The sequence below is a fragment of the Fopius arisanus genome, unplaced genomic scaffold (assembly GCF_000806365.1).
Source record: "Fopius arisanus strain USDA-PBARC FA_bdor unplaced genomic scaffold, ASM80636v1 scaffold00006, whole genome shotgun sequence".
Classification (NCBI taxonomy): Eukaryota; Metazoa; Arthropoda; class Insecta; order Hymenoptera; family Braconidae; genus Fopius; species Fopius arisanus.
Genome location: NW_011887745.1, coordinates 828,003 through 847,768, shown reverse-complemented (window position 1 = coordinate 847,768; position 19,766 = coordinate 828,003). Strand labels below are relative to the sequence as shown.

Below are 19,766 nucleotides of genomic sequence, written 5' to 3'. Positions count from 1 at the left end.
AAAAAAAACATTCTACATAGAAATTAAAATTTATTCCAGGAATTGTCGCATCATAGTATACAATGTAATAATTCTCTTTCAACTTCTAGAACACGAGTAGTTACAAACGTGATAAAAAGTCTCCTGCGTTGTCATTTGGGTGAGTAGTTTCGGCTCCTGAATTTTTTTTGCATGGATATCATGGACACTTCTTATTTTCCGTAATTAGCATTTATATAGTGGAATAGAAATACGAGGAAAAACAGTGTGACTCCAAGAATATTGGAGAATATTGCGAGTTGAATGTCAGTAATCATCTGTAAAACGAAGATGCAATTATTTTCTTTTTGACGCCATCAATCTACTAACACTATTATAAATGAATTAATTACCTTGCTCAGTACTTTTCGCCAAGGTTACCAGCAAATGTAATCCCCTTCCTTTTTTTTATTGAAAAATGAATATTGACACGTCTTTATTTATGTGACACGCCGACACATTTACTTCGTCCACTGAGTCATAACAGAGTGTTGGATCAAGAGAGGAAAATTGTGAGGAATTAATGTTGGGGTGATTTCTTACCGATCCATGATGAGAAGGAGACTGATCTTTTCGGTTGATGATGGAAAAATGGACAAGACATGCAGCGCCACTTTCAAATGTTTCTCAACTCTCAGTTATTCTCTTTGAGAGGGACTCTCAAATAGGATTGACTGCAGTAGAGGCTCAATTCTAGGAGTTTGAGTGACCCCAGCGGCATCGTAGTACTGCACCCCGGGAGAAATTCGAAATTTTCAAAAAAGTGTCAGGGGAGCATGAAAATGGAGGAGGTATTCACTGAAATTAAAAAATTCGAAATTATTGAACAAGTATCAAGAGAGCATGACAATTGAGGAGGTATTCATTGAAATTGAAAAATTAAAAATTTTCAACAACGCATCAGGGGAGCATGAAAATAGAGGAGGTATCCACTGAAATTCGAAAATTCGAAATTTTTGGAAAAGTATCAAGGAACATGAAAATCGAGGAGGTATTCACTGAAATGTGAAAAATCGCAATTTTTGAAAAAGTATAAGGAAAGCATGACAATTGAGGAGGTATTCACTGAAATTGAAAAATTCAAAATTTTCAAAAAAGTATCAGGGGAACATAAAAATGGAGGAGGTATTCACTGAAATTTTAAAATTCGAAATTTTTGAAAAAGTATCAGGAGAGCATGACAATTGAGGCGGTATTCATTGAAATTGAAAAATTCAAAATTTTCAAAAAAATATCAGAGGAACATGAAAATGAAGGAGGTATTCACTGAAATTTGAAAATTCGAGATTTTTGAAAAAGTATCAGGAGAGCATGACAATTGAGGAGGTATTCACTGAAATTGAAAAATTGAAAATTTTCAAAAAAGTATCAGGAGAGCATGACAATTGAGAAGGTATTCATCGAAATTGAAAAATTCAAAATTTTCAAAAACGTATCAGGGGAGCATGAAAATTGAGGAGGTATTCACTGAAATTTGAAAATTCGAATTTTAGAAAAAATATCAGGAGAGCATGACAATTGAGGAGGTATTCATTGAAATTCAAAAATTTCAAAAACGTATCAGGGAAGCATGAAAATGGAGCAGGTATTCACTGAAATTTGAAAATTCGAAATTTTTGAAAAAGTATCAGGAGAGCATAATAATTCAAGAGGTATTCACTGGAATTGAAAAATTCTAAATTTTTCAAAATGTATCAGGGGACCATGAAAATGGAGGAGGTATTAACTGAAATGTGAAAATTCGAAATTTTATAAAAAAAAAAGCAAAACGCAATTTTGTAACGCAGAAATAATATTCACCCCATCGACTAACCCCTCTGACAGCGGGATTGCTACTGAGGCAGTTAGCGAATCGGCTGACAGGTAGACACCCCACCATTGCGTGTGGCACCCTCTCTCCCTTGGGGTGGGGTACTACGATGCGGGTGGGGTCACTCAAACCCCCAGACCTGAGCTACTTTAGTCAATCTTCTTTGGAGACTTCCATCTTCTGATATTGCTTCAATGCTTTCGATTTTTTCTACGAAAAACCCCGATTGGTAAATTTAATTGCAAGGTGCAAAGTACTACAGCTGGCATTTGATTTGACGTCTCATTGTGATCCGCTTTTTCGAGTGGTGGGTTAACAATTGAAATATCGATTTCAGATTTGATTTTTATTTATCACTTAGTTTTTGACATGGGCGGAATCGAATCTAAAGAAAAATAGAGAATATTTGGAAATTATGATTAATCAACGTGAATTGTTGTATCTACAATGTCAGTGCAGGCATTTCCTGTCAATTGATGCCAAAGGATAATTAGATGACATTTTGTTTTAGACCTTGTATAATTATGGTGATTCAGCGAATTCTGCGGCTGGCGGGATTTTATCGAATTCCACAAAGAATTTTGACACTTCAAGTTGTCAGTGCGGCCTCGAAGGTATTTTTTTTATGCAATCTAGTTTATTTACAAGAACTCTAACTTGACAATTGTTAAAGGTACACAATTATTTTCTTAAATTTTTTAATATCTCAATAAAATTGGACGAAAACTTACACAATATTTCATAAATTATATTAAACTTTGTTATACCTGTAATTTTTGTTATTTTCTCCTGATAGTTTCACAAACGTTGGAGACAAAAATGTTTACTGTCAGCTCCAGCACTCTCATTGGCACTTTTTGGATCTTCGAAGAGTAATGACAGTAAAGAATCTATTACGACAAAAAAGGTTTTACTCGCCAAGGCTGACGCTCTTTTCGAAAGTGGAGAGTATCAGAAGATTTACGATTTACTCATAAAGTATCGAGTATGTTGAATTATTTTTATGGATTAATTCCAACATTAAAACATGTTTTCATTGTCTTCATACGAAATGCTCATCTGGATGACAATTTGTTTGTGACTTTTCCGCGATAATTAAGCTGTCACTTTTCATTATTTTAATTATCTTTCAAAGGATAATAAGGATGTGGAGATCCTATGGAGACTGAGTCGAGCACTTTTCAATCATTCAAAAAGTGCTAGTGACGTAGAAGCAAAGAGAATGGTCTACGAGGGATACGACATCATGGAAGATGCTTTGAAAATTGATAACAATCACTGGGCTGTTCACAAGTGGATGGCAGTTTTGTCAGACACAAAAAATGAATACGAAGGAATAAAAGCGAGAATTAAGAATTTGTTAACGTGCAAAGAACATATGATGGTGAGGAATCCTCTTCTAAAAATTTGAATTCAGAACTGAGGTATTAAAAATGGGTAATTGATAATTGATTACATTTCAGAAAGCTATTGAGTTGAATCCAAATGACGCTACAACCCTCTACATGTTGGGGAACTGGTGCTTCAGTGTGGCCGACATGCCTTGGTACCAGAGAAAAATTGCATCAGCTATATTTGGAACAGTTCCATCCTCTTCCTACGAGGAAGCATTGCAATACTTCGAAACTGCCGAGAAAATCGATCCCTTGTTCTACAGCCACAATCTGTTATTCCTAGGGAAAACTTATTTAAAACTGCAGAGAAAAGACGAAGCCATGAAATATCTCAAGATGACAGCTGAATTTCCAGCGAGAAATGACGAGGATCACAGGGCAAAGTTAGAGGCGACAAAAATACTGGGAACTCTTTGATTTATGGATCATATTCAATATGTGTCATAAACAGAGATTATGGATTGTTACAACGAGATTTATCCACGGAATAACTAAATCAATTGCTTTAACCGCACATGAATTAGACGGAAGGCTGAGTAATTTGTGAATTACAATCTAGTCGGTAAAGTAAAAAATTTCTAAACTTCTTAAGGATTCGCACACTGACGACTTCGAATTCTTCTGAGGAATTCTAAAAATGGAATTTTCTATCAATCATTGACACACAATTTTTTTTACAATACTTCTTTATTAATGGCGAAGGGAAATCCATTTGTTGTTTAAGTACAAGTGATAATTTATCGAATTGAATAAATAATAATTTATATTCATATATAAAACTTCCGAGAAGGGCACTTGGTGATTCATTAAAAAATAGCTCTTACGATATTTATAATTCATTAATAGGTACATAATCGACTGAGTAACTGATTTCAATGAAAATCATCACTACGAATGTACAGCCCACAATGTCATGTTTCAGTGCCTTCTATCCATCGTTCTTTCATAGAGTGGAATTTTTTCATTTTTATTACGAAATCACAAGCCCACTCTAACGCTGAATGGAAAACATCATCAAGTCTTCTTTCAATTAACATTTTTTAAGTACATGTTCGGATTAATCATAAGTGATGAAGAGACGTGACTCACCGGGGATCGTGAAAATATATATAGATAACTGAATTTGAGTCTTTCGTTTCGTTTGTTTTCAAACAGTCATTTCTTGTCCATTGTTTACTTCTCCATCCCGTCTATTTGCACGTATACTCTTCCGTACGCTCTGTACACGTGTCACAGTGGACACGACAACACCAGTGAAATTTACATCTGCACTGCCAATTCCGGGTGTATTGGTGAGTATTGTAACCGCGACCGCAGCACATCAGGTCACATCCATCCGTTCCTATTTTCAGAACATTAAATTCGTTAGTGATTAAGTCAATGAAATTTATCTGGTTAAACCGAAAGATATACTTCCAACAAATCTAATCAAAGAGTAAAATTGTTCGTGAAATGTTGTTTAAAATGTTTTAAAGTAATTGTTCCTCATGACGTCATAATTCTTAGTCATATATGATATCCTAGGGAATTCCGGGAATCCCAATTTTCCCACTACGCGTATCAATAGATAGAAAACGCCGGGGACTTCCGATTTGAATAACATTATCGTTTCCACTCCATGAATATTGAATCCCTGAAAAAACATCCCCAGAAAAAATATCCCGGAAAAAATATCCCCGGAAAAAATATCCCCGGAAAAAATATCCCGGAAAAAATATCCCCGGAAAAATTATCGCCAAGAAAAATTCTAATATTTAATTCTTAATAATAAATATTTAAAAATCCTAATTTTAATAATTTACAAAATGCATTTTAGAAAAAAATTTCTTTATTTATTATGACATATAAAAGGGTTAAGGGTTCGATTCCCCATGAAAAAAAAAATCTTTTTTCCTTTTCTCAAATTTTCATTTAATGTGATATGTGGGGAGTGGGAGGGGGCTTCGCCCCTGCACCCCACGGGGGCTCCGCCCCTCGACCCCGCCAGGGGCTGCGCCCCTGGACCCCCCTCTACGCCCCCCCACCTCTGGAAAAATATGTACATAAAAAAAAGGGTGACAGAAATGAAATGTATGATTGGGGGGATATTTTTTCCGGGGATATTTTTTCCGCCACCCATGAATATTGATAGCTAAACAATTTATGTGCTTAATAATTTGAATTGCCACCAAATTAACCAAAAAGATTTTGAAAAAATTTATTTTAAAATTTCGTGGGTCTTATTGGGTCGACGTAATTCCAAAAATTGAAAATGAAATTTCATCACTTAGTTTTTAGTTTTATGTAACATCTATAAAATTGAAATGGGAAGATGAATTCGTCTTTGTAATTACTTTCAATTACCTTTACTTGTGCGATTGCATCCCCTCCCCACGGTCCCAAGACTCCCCTGTGTCAGATCAGCCTCGCAATAATTGGGTGATTGCTGAAGAAACACGAGTTCACTTCGTTTGGGTATCCTTTTTTGACCCATACCCCCATTGACTTTTGATCGTTTGAGGATTAGGTGCGGCCTTCTGGGTTTCCCCGATTTCTTCGGTGCGCCTCTCTGAGTCTGACTATTTGACGTGTCATCAGAATTTCCCTGAGTCTTGGCATCATTGCCCAGAATCGGCACTACCCTGATCGCCGATTGGTCCGTATAATCCGATTCCTGAGATCAGAAAAAATCAGACTCCATTAACTACACGACTTATTTCACTTTTTTCTCATTGTCATCTCCATTTCTATGAACACAAAAAAAATTAAAGTGCATGGAGAAAATAAATCGCGTTGGTGTACATGAGCTAGTCATTTCTTTCGATCCTCATGATGAATAAATAACGGTTTAACTGCATTTATAACTACGTGCTATGAATTTATCGGTATGAGTTATTCTCGAGTAAGCGAAATCCTTTTTTGCATGGAGTACTCAAATGTCAGAAGACAGTATATTCGGAATTGTGCACTAGCTTATTTACATATTTAAAATTAAATGCGACGCCCACGAGGTTATCCAGATGAGAACAGTGTCGTACAAAAAACTGGCAAAATGGAGATAAATCTAAATTAATGACTTACTCTCTCCTCACATTTTCTCATAAAGAAAAATTTCAGTAGTATGAAAAATAATATTTCAGATGTATACAAAAATAAAACTTCCTGAGTAATATTCATTCGTTGAACGATTAATTAAATTATAATATTTATTATATTTTTAAATAGAATGTTATCTTTTTTTCTCTTTATTCGACTGTTCACCTGTAGCGTTGGAGCAGCTGGAGGTGTTACGGCAATCACTGGCCTCGCACGATAATACTTTTTCATCAGGGCATCACCAATCTGTCGAAAGCTAGGTAATGTTCTCCAACATGTCCTCACAGTACACGAACCAGATACACCATGGCACTTGCATTCTGTCTGAAGTAATGATTTCACAATCTGAAACAAATCGGATAATCCACTACAACACTAATTGAGAAAACGAAATCAAACAATAAATTTGATTTTTTTTTGCGGAATCGCGAGGTGGAAATTGTGGATAGGATTTTTTTGTAAGCTAACAATATAAATTCCAAATCCCAAAATCCATAAATTATGGTTCATCACCATCTCTAGTGAAGTTGAGATTTAAATCTGAATTTGCGTTAATAAATCGTCGGAAAATAAAATTTGATTTGTTTAGGTTTAATGAGACTGAAAACGGAAATACTATCGTTCCGATCTATTGCCTCAGGCCAGTTACATGACTAATACCTGACTAATACACATCTAATACACAGGCAGTTTGCGATGTCGACTATTGATACTCGATGAATGGATTTCAGAGATATATTCCAGAGTGATATTACACCTGTTATTACGCATGTGTTGAATACCATCTGAACATTCTAATCCCAGAGAAATCGTTGAATAGATCATAGAAAATTGTCATTGATACCTTGCGATCGCTAATTGGGCAAATGTATGGGCAAAACCGGATGTGAGATAAATCTCGATAGCGAGTCCTTTCAGCGATTCGATAGCTTATCTAATCTTTACGAATCAAACTGTCACTGGACTTTCTATAATTCAAGGTAAATTGTGGTTGAGATTCAATTTGTCATTTTTGGTGGATCCGTGGGGTTTTCGGTGGATGAATATGAAAGGATTTTTCGTTGTGCAATTATTTCATTATTTATTAATGATTGAAAATATTCGGTTGACTCACCTTTCTTCCGGCTTTGTTGTTGTGGAGATTCATGAGACTTCGGGCATCGCCTTCCACTTCCCGGGCATCCAGAAACCTACGCGCGAACCTAATGTTAAAAACATTCAATAAATAACGATGATTTATTAATCTCGCGAGTTAATTATGTGCAATTTTAAAAGTTCATTCAACATTCGAAAAACTTCGGCTTTAACTTTATGAATCAAGCACAATTGAAATTTTTCTAAACGTCTGATTTTTCGGTGGTGACTCCAATAATCTTTCTATAAATTCAGCGTTAATAAATAAATGATAAACAAAAGTTTATTTACTTCATTCCATATGTTACATCGGCGCTGCATCCACCCCATTCCCATCCATTCGGTGGTAATGATTTTCTCGTTCTGAAAATAATAAAAAAAATAAAATTGCACTTGCGGTTGTGATTTCGAAAGAGTGAGAAAGGAAAATTGAAGAAATTCAAAACGCGAATGTTTACATGAAATTGAAGGATTACAATGTGGGAATGGTGAGAGAGAGGGTGTTGGGTTTACCTTACGGCAGGTTCGCAACCGCATGCTGTGATATTCCCTCGGCTACAAGCTGCGGTTATTGCGTATGTTACCCCCGCAGAGCTTATCGCGTATGTAAAAGCTGCTTCCCTGCTACCTGCAATTAAAAAAAAAAATGTTAGTTTCTATTTTGTAGAAATCCACGAATTTTTACTAATCAATCTTCAATGGAAGTTGAAGATCCCGGCATTGCGGCATTTTTCATTATTCATATTTGAAGTAATTTTTTGACAAAATGTCAAAAATGTTTTTTTGAATGTCTTCTCTATCATAAGAGTCCACAACTTCATACATGCCCACTTTATATCTTTCGCATTAAATTAAATCTGCGGTTCCATATAATCTGCAGTGAATATGGATATGCGTGCGACTCCAATTAATTACCCGTTGAGAGCTTTCAACTCATTTGCGGTACGACATATGAGTTACTGTTCTCCTTATTCTCCCCAGCATTTCATTCATATTTGTTTATTTTGAAAAATATATACCTTCATTCCCCTATACCATTCATAATTCTTTTATTCCACACACTTTTTTTTTCAGTCCCACGCCTCCGTCAACAACCTGTCAGCTTGCATAATTCAAAGACCTGAATTAACCAGATGGACGGTGAAAAAACTGGCGAAACAATTCTTTTGAAAAATACTCCACTATACATTACACTTTGAAAATAAACGCTTTAAGTGCAGAAAATTATTGTGGGTGAGATCATGAAGGAACATGAGTCAGATAATCCGTAGTTGTGGTTGCATACAATAAAACGTATGCATACGGAGTACAGGGGAATATATATTGAAGGAAAAGATCAATATCTGGACGATCGGTTGGCTGATTTATAAGCCGCCCATAGATACCTATCTCAGTATTTCTCTCGTCCCTGTGCATATATTCAGTGTGTCGCAATCCAGCCAATTTATGTAGCACGCGACATTCAGTACTACACGCATTTATACAGTGCAGGTCTTCTTACCATTTCTGATGAATCGTGCATTTCGTTATAAAAACTTTATGAACTAAATGTCTGTTCTACGCAGCGGTGGCGCATGCGCGTACCACCTCGTTGCGCGCGCAGTGTTAATCGTATTGCATTGTGTCAGTCATGGATATTATCATTTTTCGGGGGGTTCACGTAATGACTTGAGATTTTCCATCTAATTGCATATATAGAGAAGGGATATATCAGACTATTGGAGAATTACATTTGATATTACAAGTTGAAAAATTTTCACAACACAAATATTATTATGCTATTTAGAGCGGTAAGAGGCGAGTCGCGCCGTTTCAAAAAAATTCCGAAATCTAAGAAAAATACCGCAATTTTTGTCAGCACCTTTTCTCTAGAGCTAATTGAGAACTCCAAAAAAACCGATAAAAAAACATTTATCTCTTTAAATTTCGGAGATCCTCACCAAAGTCCAAAGAAATAAGCCCTCATTCCGGTGCACCAATTCGCTACTGATTTTCAATAGGCCCCCTCTAGCTGGGTCCTCCAAGAAATAGCGGAAAGCTCGTGAAGAATTTATATCTCAATCGTTTATGTCAATGGTCAACGAGGTACACATCTATTTAGTGTCTACAAAGACTCACTATACCCTCTCCGGTGGATAAAATTTATCGTTTCGTTGAGTTAGCGTTGAATATAACACGCGTAAAGTCCACTGGAGGGATTTACCTGAGGTTTATAGCCACATCGCTTTCTATAAATTCATACGAGCTGTAAATTTCGAAGCATACGGATAAATAAAAGGTAAACGATACAGTGGATCGGCATTGTCAAAGATATGTTTACATTGTCATGGTATACGCGAGGAAGACAAGGGACTTTTATCGCTGTTTGTGAAAATAATATGGAATCGTTCTCGGGACGAATGTAGGGATAATAAGTTTGTAATGTATTATACTGTGTAAACTACGAGTCGTTGATCAAGACGTCGTGCTAATTGGTGAACGCTGAGGCCTCAAGGGCACAATTTATTTCAAGATGAGCGACATGATGTTATCTTCTTTGCACCTCTCCCGCAATTATAATGAGTTTATTTATTTTGATGGCTGTAATGACTTTTTTCCCAGTGGAATTTATGATCTTTCTTTTCGATAAATGTTACGGGGATGGTGCATACTGCCCACAACATTGTCCATCACTATTGACCCCGTCGCCTTAAAAAACCCGTCAACATTTATTTATTTTATAGATGCGCATGCATTCGAGATGTTGTTAATGGTAACGAGTGAATACTTGTATCGTCTCTCAGCTTACGAAATACCAATGCAGACCCCTGTGGAAATCCAGTACTCATCCTGAGTTTCTTTTCCTTTTGACTGACGTTACGGGAATTTAGAAAAAATTACACCGCTGGGAAGACACTTCAGGATCGTTGACAGTAATGAAGAATTATTTTTAGATGATGTTTCTTTCTTTTTTTGGATTTAATTTTTTGCAGTAATGACACCAGCTGGACAGGATCCACTGCCTGGAGGTGGATGCATGTCTGAGTGTGAATACTGTACCATAAATTCTATCCCTGGCGCCATATGCAAACGCGATGAGAACGAGTAGAAGCGGAATTCACCGGTTAATGCCACATTCAACTAACAGGTACTTGCTTGACCTAGAATTATCCTCGAATTTCTGGAAATTAAACAGAAAAGTCGAAAAAATTTTAAACGCTAATTTATCTGACGTTTTGTGACATTTTGCGCGCGTTATTGGGGAATTCTTTGGGATAAATTTAAAGTCTTGGATTTACTCGGGGAGATGGAATTATCGAGACATGCGCAATTTGAAGTGAGACTCGTCTCGAATTGGACCATCAAATTAGCTGGTAATTAGTTTCGCTTAATTGATAGCGATATTTAGCATTTTGGATAATGAACGTGAGGCGGACCAATCAAGATGATATTTAATTTAATTAAGTTGCCACCAATTTGGGTCGGCTGGAATGAAAAGAAAGAAAATGAGGGACCAGAAAATATGGCGAAAACCTTGAAGGTGAAATTGCAATCGACCGGTTGGAATGCCCTCGATAAATTCAATTTCTTTTTCCATTTTTTTAATCTTTTCTTATAATGAAAGGTGTGAGCAACAAACGGTAATAATCGAGGGTGAACTAATCGGGGGAAAATTAATTTCACTTTTTAAGATATCTTTCGATTTTATCAGTAAAAAATCGGCATTACAAAAAAATTATGGAAATTATGGAAATTATGGAATTGAATTGAAAATCCATTTTATCGGCTTTGCCAATTTGCGATTTGCGAATTCAATCGAGTTTTGTTCCGATCTTTAGGTAAGAATTAAAAAAAAAATTCCGAATAAAAATTACGAATACAAATTAATGGTCTGTAAAAATTGTGTAACAAAATTGTAATTTTTGCTCATATTTACAATAAATGACAGGCTGTTTGAATTTTTAACTCAATTCAGTAGCGATGATTGAAAAAAAAATGTGGAATGCATGATGTCATTAACAGGATGATGCAGCTAATGCTCGATGGGTCAGGGAACATGAAAATTATACGAGAATTCTTCGCGTTATTCTCAGATCATTACAATAATTCCTCCATAAATCGAGAAGCTAATCGCGAAAAAAAAGGAGAATTGAAAAAAAAAATATAAAAAAAGAGTTTCGAGAGGAAGAAATAGTCCAGACTGGTCACTGAAGAGAGTGGCAATGGTCATGAGAAACAAGACTCATCAGTCATAACTCCAAGGGCTTAACGAGACTAAGAACGGATGACTATGACTCGTTATTAATTACCAGTTCTCGGCAATTGTAAATCAAGTTACAACGCAGGGTAGTAGCCGAAGAAATATATTTCATATTTTCTGATGTACTCCGCAGGTGGGAATTACCAGAAGTACCGAGAGATTTAACATATTGTGCAAACCCCATGGACCAATCATCACCCGCAGGTTGAAATATGTGGCCTTGACATAAACCCTATGTACATTGGTTTTTATCCATGTATCTTTTTAATATCAGGGCTCCCAGGGTCAAATTTCTAGACGATCAATCTCTCATCATCAGGTAAAACAATAATAATTCACAATTAAACCAAAAAATGGGAAATATTGATGAATAAATTGTTTATCACACAAATAATTATTAAAAAAAATATTGTATTAATCATTTAATAAATTTAATCAATCCAGCATTTGAAAATAATCCTCTGAAATGATTTAAATAATTTAAACAAATAGTACTTATTCATCTGAAATAGGAAATATTATTAATAATTACCAATAAGAATTGTTTGTAAATTGTTGGAAACAGAATGAATGAGGGATAATATATTTTTTGTTTAATGTTTCATTTTTAAAAATCGATTCTTCTAATGAGGAACCACATCTTTGTCCCTCCCCATGACTAATGGCCACCATTTTTTTTTTCGCATGGCTTTTATCTGTCATAAGAACACTTTCATGCATATAACCCCGGGGCACTGAGAATTGTGGTGATGTGTGTGGGTGTATTAGGTGGTCATTCAGGAGTACTTCTTCAAATGGCGTGAAAACGATACCCGTCTTCAAATGATGGACACACATTCTCCGTTGACATCAATAGCAATGTTAATGATTTGTTATTGTCATAATGAATGCTTCCAAATTCTTATTATACCGTCAGAAAATTATCCTTCAAACTTTACCAATCTCAAATTTCCTTTCATTTCAAACAGAAAAATCATACAATTCTAATTTTCCAAGGCATCGGATAATAAATAAACAATAAATTTTAGAAACTAGGGAAAATTCAAGTCCTTCTTTCCCTGAATTCTGATTATCATTCAGGCATGATAATTTAACACGAGGAAAATATTGTGTTCAATCCAAATTCACAGAATTAAAAAATCTGATGAATTTCTTTGTGCCTGACATTTCAATAAATTTCTATCAGTGTACTTTAAAACGCTAGACAAATCTCAGTAATTAAATGTCCGAATTGATGACGTCGTTTACATTCCCTTTAAAAGACCTGAAGAGTGTAAGCCTGACGAGACACTCTGGACCTTTTCCGTGGATCAAATCACACATCGTGATGAGACAATCTCACAATTAACCAATTACAACAATTAAGACACCCCGAACACCGGATTGAATCCCACCTGGTGTACCTCAAAGTCCGGTTTGTGGGTATTAGCATGTGAATCTACTTAGCATTTCTCATTCACTTCCCCTCAATCTTGATTTCCCGACCCCTCAGCTCGTCGAAACCCCTAATGATCTAAAAATTCCCCCTTTCTCCGAACCACCGCCACGAGCATTCCACAATAGAATTCTCTGAAAAATCATTGCCATGCGCAATTTCAATTACGCCGAGGTGATATGTGCATGTGTAAATTATCCACTTCATTGAGAAATTATTTCGTTACTCTTTGGAGGGAGGACAAGCGTGTTAACAACCACTGGCGTTAACGAACCCAGCACGATAATCAATATCCTGACAATACCACATTTTAAACACGTGTTCTACCGACGCCTGAGTGAGATCTGAGCAAGAAGTACTGGCGGGATCGTCGGCAGGGGGTTGGCGGGCCCGGAGTCTCGCTGGGATATACAGCATCACCGCTGTGAAATGTCTAGTGAATCGTGAGATCTACGGCTCCTTTACATCTTGCAAAAGTACCTCAGATATATATGAACTCAATAAATTATTCGAGTGTTACAAATGATTATTTATATTTTACATCTTTTAAAAATTTTTTTATTTTTCATTCATTAATTTATCCATTTACTCTATTCTCTCTCTTTATTTATCTCGTGATTTTCAAAAAAATAATAATACATTAATTATTTCACATTTATAAAGAGTAATTAGTTATAATAGGTGATAACCTCTAATTTTTCTGTAAATGATTGTTCCTCGTTAATGTCACGGAGAGAACAGAACAATGATTCTAATTATTTTAATTATGGGGATAATAATACCTGAACAGTAAAATTGAAACTTGAGGAGTTACTCAGATCAGATACACAGATAATTCCGTTACTATTTTTCCCTGGCATATGGAAAATGACTTAACGATCGCGTCCACACAGATTACCCGTAATTTTTCTGGAATATTCACTGCGTGTATCCAACGTCTTAATAAGGATGTCGTCAGTTGAGTCTTGTTAGTAGCTTTAATCGATGAGAAAAGAAGAGAAATTATTCACGTGATATATTAATTTATTAAGTTGTATGTTTTATAAGTTTTTAAGTTTTTACGAACGCACGAGAATGTTTTGAGTACGAGGATAAAAGGAGTGTATCGCCCCGAGGTAGCTACTACTGGATACGACAAACACCGGACTATAACTCAATCCGTTGATCAGGTGTAATGGTTAATTCTGTGTTGAATTCCCATGGGATATCGATCTACCGCGTGTGCGGATGGAAATCGGTTATGGCCGGAAGCTAGACGGTGGAGTGCGCATGCGCCGTAGATCCGACGACGACGGCGCCTCCAGGTGTCATTTGTTTCTAGTTAACGAGGATGAAGGGACGATATATAATAGGTGGTGGATAATGAATGGCGATCTTGATTTTCAACGGAAAAAAATCAACGATCGCTTTGGGCATAAATCGAAAGTGGAATGCTATCTAATTTTTTTATCTATGAAAGATTAAGAATCAGCGTTACGGTTGTATTTTTATTTGAATGGTTATTAATTGCCAAATCTTGTGTTACAGTGATGACCGATTTTAGTATGTTTTAATGTGGTTTTAATATTGTTTTAGAATCATCGAGTGCGCAATTAAAAATATTGACGTGAATATTTTAATTCCTGAACTTATCGATTCTCTATATAAAGTCAAATTTTTTGTTTTTTAAAAAATATTATCCAATGTCTATTTGACGTGATATTTATAACACTGAATTTTTAAAGAAGTATCCGTTTTAAGGACTCAGTATTGAGTTTAAATTTGAAGTGGAGTCCCGCGCTTTACCGATGACCGCGAAGCGAGCCGAACTCGTTCCGACCGCTGCCGAGAGTAAAATCGCGTGATCTTCACTTCAAAACAGATAAAATCTTCTGAATAAAAATGTTTATTCTTCAAAGTTCTAATGGTTTTCAATGGATTTCACAATTCCTGTATAAATTATGATATTAGCCATTTACGGAGTATAAAAAAGGAGTAAAAAATTTGAGGCACATAAATCTCGGCGGAATGATACGAAAGCTTCGCCGCGGGACGTATTCCTCGGGGCATTGAATGCATCCTCTACAAATATAGCGTTAGCTATTTCACGATCTCTACCCTTTTACGATGTCTCTTATATACTTAGGCATATGTAAAACGACAAGAGCCGATTGGATACTCGGAGGGCAAGCCGAACGAATTAGCAGTTCGATAAAGCCGACAGAGACAGATTGGAGGAAGAAACGAAAACCGATACAATTCCCATACCCGTACACGCAATCCACACGTGGAGCCAAAATGAATGTCACATGATTCTCTCAACGATGTTGCTATCGCGCACAAGTGTAAGATATGAAAACGGTAGTTAAACGACATTCGGATAGCGATTAAAAATATTCATATATTCCAGTTTGAATATTCATACGACGAGTTGAGCGGATGGTACAGTGTGATAGAGACACGCTGATGGAAAAATTGTTGATTAGTCTTGGCCAATGAGTCTTTCTATTACATTCGATCGTATGAACATTTCGTGTAATGAATTGAGTACGACAGGGTCATTCAGGTCTCCAGGTATTAGGACATTATTTGATTATTAATCATTTTGTGGGAATGACTAGAGAAAATCCTTATGGTGGAATTTCATTACTTTTTTCACCTTTCCCTTTTAACGTGGAAAAATAATTGGATGAAGATGATGTTTTATTTAATGCGTTATAACAGGTTCGCCTGCGTATTTTTATTGGACGTCGAGGAAGTTATAATGGACACCCAAGAACCTTTTACGATAGATTTTAAGATTTTTAATTATCACGTGTCGGTTAAATAGCGTTTGGAAAATTTCTTAAATGACCTTTTAACAATTATATTCTTATTATGAATAAATAATTGAAGTTATCGGAATTCTTAGGGAATTTTCACTTTTGTGTATAAAATAAATTTCTCATGACATTCTGAATATTGAGCGATTCTCGAAAAATTGACTTTACTTTTTATTGACGAATTTCTGCTGATCGTAAATAATATTTCGTTGTTTATTTATGGAAAGGCTTTGATTAAAATTTTTCTGATGAATTTTTCGACGTACGTCACATATTGAGTATCGATTAACCAAAAAAAGAAAGACGACGAGAGATTTCGAAATGGTATGCCGAGTGTGGGCCAATCCAGTTATTCTAGATGGATAAGCCAAGAATGAATGAAGAGAAAAAGAAAATGGAGGATTTTAAAAGTGGCAAAAGAAAATAAAAGTGAGTGTGGAAAAAATTCGATACTCCGTGAAATGATAAGGTGAGACCATTAATGCTGGTGTCGATGACGTTATCCTCAGGGAGAACTTATCGAGGACCCGAAATACCTGAGGTTCCAAAATTACTTGGTTTAATTCAATGGAGATAATGAGATACCTTGGTTGTGAAGTATCGCCAGAGAAATTCTACAAATATCTTCATTTTCGTTGGAGAATAAATTAGCAGGTACCCAAAGGCTCACGAATTCCATGTATAATTTCACTTTATCGCTATTCAACGACTGGAAATGTTTTTTTTTTCCCAGATAAATGAACGAATTGAATCATCTCAGTACGACTCATCTGAACCAATAAATGCTGAACCAATAAATCATTACGTTCACTCCATAATTTTATAATTTTTCAATCGGGATTTAGTCGCTAATATGCTAAATGATTTAACCATCAGACATTAAAGAGAGCAAACTCGATCCGATGGCGAAGGGGCTTTTAGTTGAAGCATGTCGAGTGGTACCGTTAATTAGACTAATTGAAAACATTCCTCGTTGCCTCCCTCTATGTATAAATTTCGACGTATTTATCAGGTATGGTACAGGTATGTTCATCCGGTTTAATTTTTCTTCTTTATGCACGCAAAAATTTTGTGGGGCTCCATTATTTTTTAAGGAATATCCCCAAGAGAAGTCGATTGTGGTGATTTGCTTGAGCTCCCTGGGGATTACTTCTGTGTACGTTGAGGAATTTATATATTTTTATATTTAAATCTTAAAGGATCACTCCCAATTCGATATTGTTGGAATATAGCCTCAGTCTTCTACGAATTGATTTCTATGAGTCTATGGTTTCAAAAATGTATCAACATAGAGAGAGATGTTGGAATTAGACATAAACATAAGCCATGAGGTCATGTGGCAAAGGGACTGGGGATCCTTCCTCATATTATGACGATTTTTCTTTTGGTCTCGTTGACCACTTTTAGTCTGCTGTGGCAGGTCGTATTGAACAGACATTTCTTCCTCGTGCCATTTTCAATAAATTTAAATTAACGTATTAAATCCACTGTGTTCAAAGTTATTTTCTCCGTCCCCCATATTCCATTAGATATCACCCTAGTATTTCTCCTAAAAATTCTTGGTACATTGAAGGACAGTTATAACAACTAAATTTTCGGGGGTAATTAACAATTATATACCAAATATCGTAATTTATTATGTATTTTTCCTTATAATAAATAATGGGTGTTTTGTTCAAATATTTTGAGTCGTGTTATCCTGATAGGTAATCATCAATTCAATGAAGTAAAATTCTAATTTTAATTAATTTAATCAATTTAAATTGAAAATTAAATTGAAAAACAATTATAGTCTTCTTTTCTGGACTTAATCTAGATGCAGTTGGAATGAAATTTGTCTTTTCTGTGCAATTCGTGTGAGAGAATAGCGACGAGTGGTTTTGGAGTTTTTGTTTTCGGTGGAATCTCTCATATCGATTCGAAAGCCATCAACACCGTTGTTCCTGGGTCATTTAATTCCACCACGTGGGCGTTGAAGTGTCTATGTTTTGCTACCACTGTAGAAGCTACAACCACATACCGGGTTCCATCCTGATCCTATCTCTCCGCATTAGTACTTGAATCTCCATAGAAAATAAGAAATAAAAAAATCCTCTTTTTGCAACGAGGACTCAATTTTAAAATGAACATTCCTTCGTACTATAACTCCCAGGTAGGTAATTAAAGAATCATAATCGAGGGAAAAAGTCACTCAAACTGCGCGTAAATGTTCGCCAATCGAAAATTATCACAGACAAATGGAGAACTCACGGGATTTAATGCTCGGAAGAAATTTGAATTGTCCATTAAAAAACCCACGTAATGTTTTCGGTCGCTGGTTTATTCAGCTGTGATACCCAGATTTTTTTTTCAATTCAATACAATAATCAAAATAAATTTAAAAAAAAACGCCGAAATAAAAATTTTATAAAAATCCTTATTAATTTCCTTTTCAGAAATCTTTACTGGATAATAACAATTGATTTTACAATAATTATTTACCGCAATTTTATACAATTCAGGTAAAAATGTCAAATTATAATTAATTGCGGTAATCAGTGATTAAAATAATAAATAATAATAATGATAATTGAAGTAAAATTTCTAAAAGAGCGCAGAAATGAATATTATATTTTCTATATTATATTATCATCCCAATGGAAATAATTATACAAGTTTTCCCGGAATCGTTAACTATTCTGTCCTTCCCTGAGAAATACGTAAACTATTGACCGCCAGTGGTTTTTAAACCAGTTCTCTTCTAAATATCCCGTTGATTATAAATATGGATTCGATATAGAAAACCTACGACAGCACACTATTCGCCTCTTTTACAAGAAAAAACGTTTCACATTCCACGGTCACGCTTTTCACGTGATGGATTTCCATCCCAACCTGTTTCCCAGACACGTCAAAATTCATTTCAAATGGAGAGACTGCGTCCTTTTAATCTAAAGTTGAATTGATTTTTCCACTCCAGCTGATATGTCGAATTGAAAGGAATTTGAGAAGCCATATTAATATTTTCACGGAAATTCATGTGTAGATATTCTTTTATTTTCCTATATTCTTTTATTTATTTATTGAAACTCAATTTGAATAAATTTGAACAATAACTCAATTGTCAAGTACGACGGACTTTAAACAAATTAAAAATATAATAAATACATGATTAACTAATATTCCAATCAGATGTGCACATGAGGAATACACAGAAAAAAATGAATACTTGAGTCGAGTATAAAATATATAATATAATACATAATATATTGAAATAATTATTATTTATATACATGAATTAAACATAAATATGTTTAATTAATTTTTTTCTCGTTTATCAACGAACGTAAATTCTACGTATACGAATAAAAAATAAATGAGATAAATTTAATTTGAACTAGAGAAAAATAATAATTAATTGTAAAATGAAAGATGATAAAATATTGAGGGTGTGACTCACCTACAACAACAACGTGCCCAAAAACCCGGTCATTGGCAACGTGCGAACAGTTCCATCGGTGATGCCTGAATTGGTGTCGGCACTCACGAAGACCTAGTTCAGCACCTTCTCCAACTGCTGGCATCGCGTGAGGCGCCTTTCTGCACTGTTCACGCTGACTCTTCCCCAATCCCGGTATCCGACCGCACACCGCAGCCCCAACAACAACCGCTCCCACTACCCTAAAATATAAATCCACTTTAATATTCAATTGACTCCTTCCAAATCATGCAATACACAATAAAACGCCGTTACCCAAAGAATATTTTTTAAAATATTCAGTACGGAACGAGTGCGGTAAAAAGACCGCCACGTGTTCCATACAGAATTTAATATTGCAATTGCACAATCCGCCATTTACTGCACGGAGGGATGTATCTA

General features: G+C 35.4%; 3 protein-coding genes and 2 long non-coding RNA genes across 9 annotated transcripts in view; 3 read left to right on the top strand and 2 right to left on the bottom strand.

Annotated features, from left to right (window-relative positions):
- Positions 1 to 13: 13 nt before the first annotated feature.
- On the bottom strand, positions 14 to 516 carry LOC105273650 (dolichyl-diphosphooligosaccharide--protein glycosyltransferase subunit 4). Its single transcript, XM_011316203.1, has 2 exons — positions 372 to 516; positions 14 to 296 (listed from the first exon to the last, which is right to left on the bottom strand). The coding sequence occupies exon 2, from the start codon at positions 294 to 296 to the stop codon at positions 192 to 194; it is 105 nt and encodes a 34-aa protein (XP_011314505.1). The 5' UTR covers positions 372 to 516; the 3' UTR covers positions 14 to 191.
- Positions 517 to 2,024: 1,508 nt separating this feature from the next.
- Positions 2,025 to 4,005, top strand: LOC105273645 (regulator of microtubule dynamics protein 1-like). Its single transcript, XM_011316199.1, has 5 exons — positions 2,025 to 2,135; positions 2,340 to 2,442; positions 2,625 to 2,813; positions 2,964 to 3,212; positions 3,292 to 4,005. The coding sequence occupies exons 2-5, from the start codon at positions 2,353 to 2,355 to the stop codon at positions 3,637 to 3,639; spliced, it is 876 nt and encodes a 291-aa protein (XP_011314501.1). The 5' UTR covers positions 2,025 to 2,135; positions 2,340 to 2,352; the 3' UTR covers positions 3,640 to 4,005.
- Positions 4,006 to 4,092: 87 nt separating this feature from the next.
- Positions 4,093 to 19,766, bottom strand: part of Wnt2 (Wnt oncogene analog 2) — a 44,906-nt gene continuing 29,232 nt past the window's right edge. For both annotated transcript variants that reach the window (XM_011316202.1, XM_011316200.1), the window contains exons 2-8: positions 19,347 to 19,567; positions 7,945 to 8,059; positions 7,723 to 7,794; positions 7,412 to 7,499; positions 6,463 to 6,642; positions 5,566 to 5,875; positions 4,093 to 4,564 (exon numbers count right to left, since the gene is read on the bottom strand). In XM_011316202.1, the coding sequence (XP_011314504.1) occupies positions 4,413 to 4,564; positions 5,566 to 5,875; positions 6,463 to 6,642; positions 7,412 to 7,499; positions 7,723 to 7,794; positions 7,945 to 8,059; positions 19,347 to 19,567 (1,138 nt within the window). In that variant the 3' untranslated portion in view covers positions 4,093 to 4,412. The remainder of the gene's footprint in view (positions 4,565 to 5,565; positions 5,876 to 6,462; positions 6,643 to 7,411; positions 7,500 to 7,722; positions 7,795 to 7,944; positions 8,060 to 19,346; positions 19,568 to 19,766) is intronic.
- Positions 9,545 to 11,986, top strand: LOC105273646 (uncharacterized). The gene is made up of 4 exons (XR_892916.1): positions 9,545 to 9,709; positions 10,155 to 10,343; positions 10,404 to 10,558; positions 11,805 to 11,986. It is a non-coding gene; the product is annotated as an uncharacterized lncRNA (long non-coding RNA).
- Positions 15,548 to 17,376, top strand: LOC105273647 (uncharacterized). Of its 4 annotated transcripts, none has more exons than XR_892920.1 (4): positions 15,548 to 15,659; positions 16,207 to 16,561; positions 16,641 to 16,919; positions 17,002 to 17,376. It is a non-coding gene; the product is annotated as an uncharacterized lncRNA (long non-coding RNA). The 4 variants fall into 4 exon arrangements; XR_892919.1 differs by having other exon boundaries at positions 16,187 to 16,561; XR_892918.1 differs by having other exon boundaries at positions 15,548 to 16,336; positions 16,417 to 16,561.

What these genes read in the sequence shown, in the direction of transcription:
- LOC105273645 (XM_011316199.1), top strand. Translation starts at nt 2,353, where the DNA reads ATGGTGATTCAGCGAATTCTGCGGCTGGCGGGATTTTATCGAATTCCA. An exon ending in ATTTACTCATAAAGTATCGA is followed by an intron (nt 2,814 to 2,963) that starts GTATGTTGAATT and finishes TATCTTTCAAAG; the next exon opens with GATAATAAGGATGTGGAGAT. An exon ending in CGTGCAAAGAACATATGATG is followed by an intron (nt 3,213 to 3,291) that starts GTGAGGAATCCT and finishes ATTACATTTCAG; the next exon opens with AAAGCTATTGAGTTGAATCC.
- LOC105273650 (XM_011316203.1), bottom strand. Translation starts at nt 296, where the DNA reads ATGATTACTGACATTCAACTCGCAATATTCTCCAATATTCTTGGAGTC.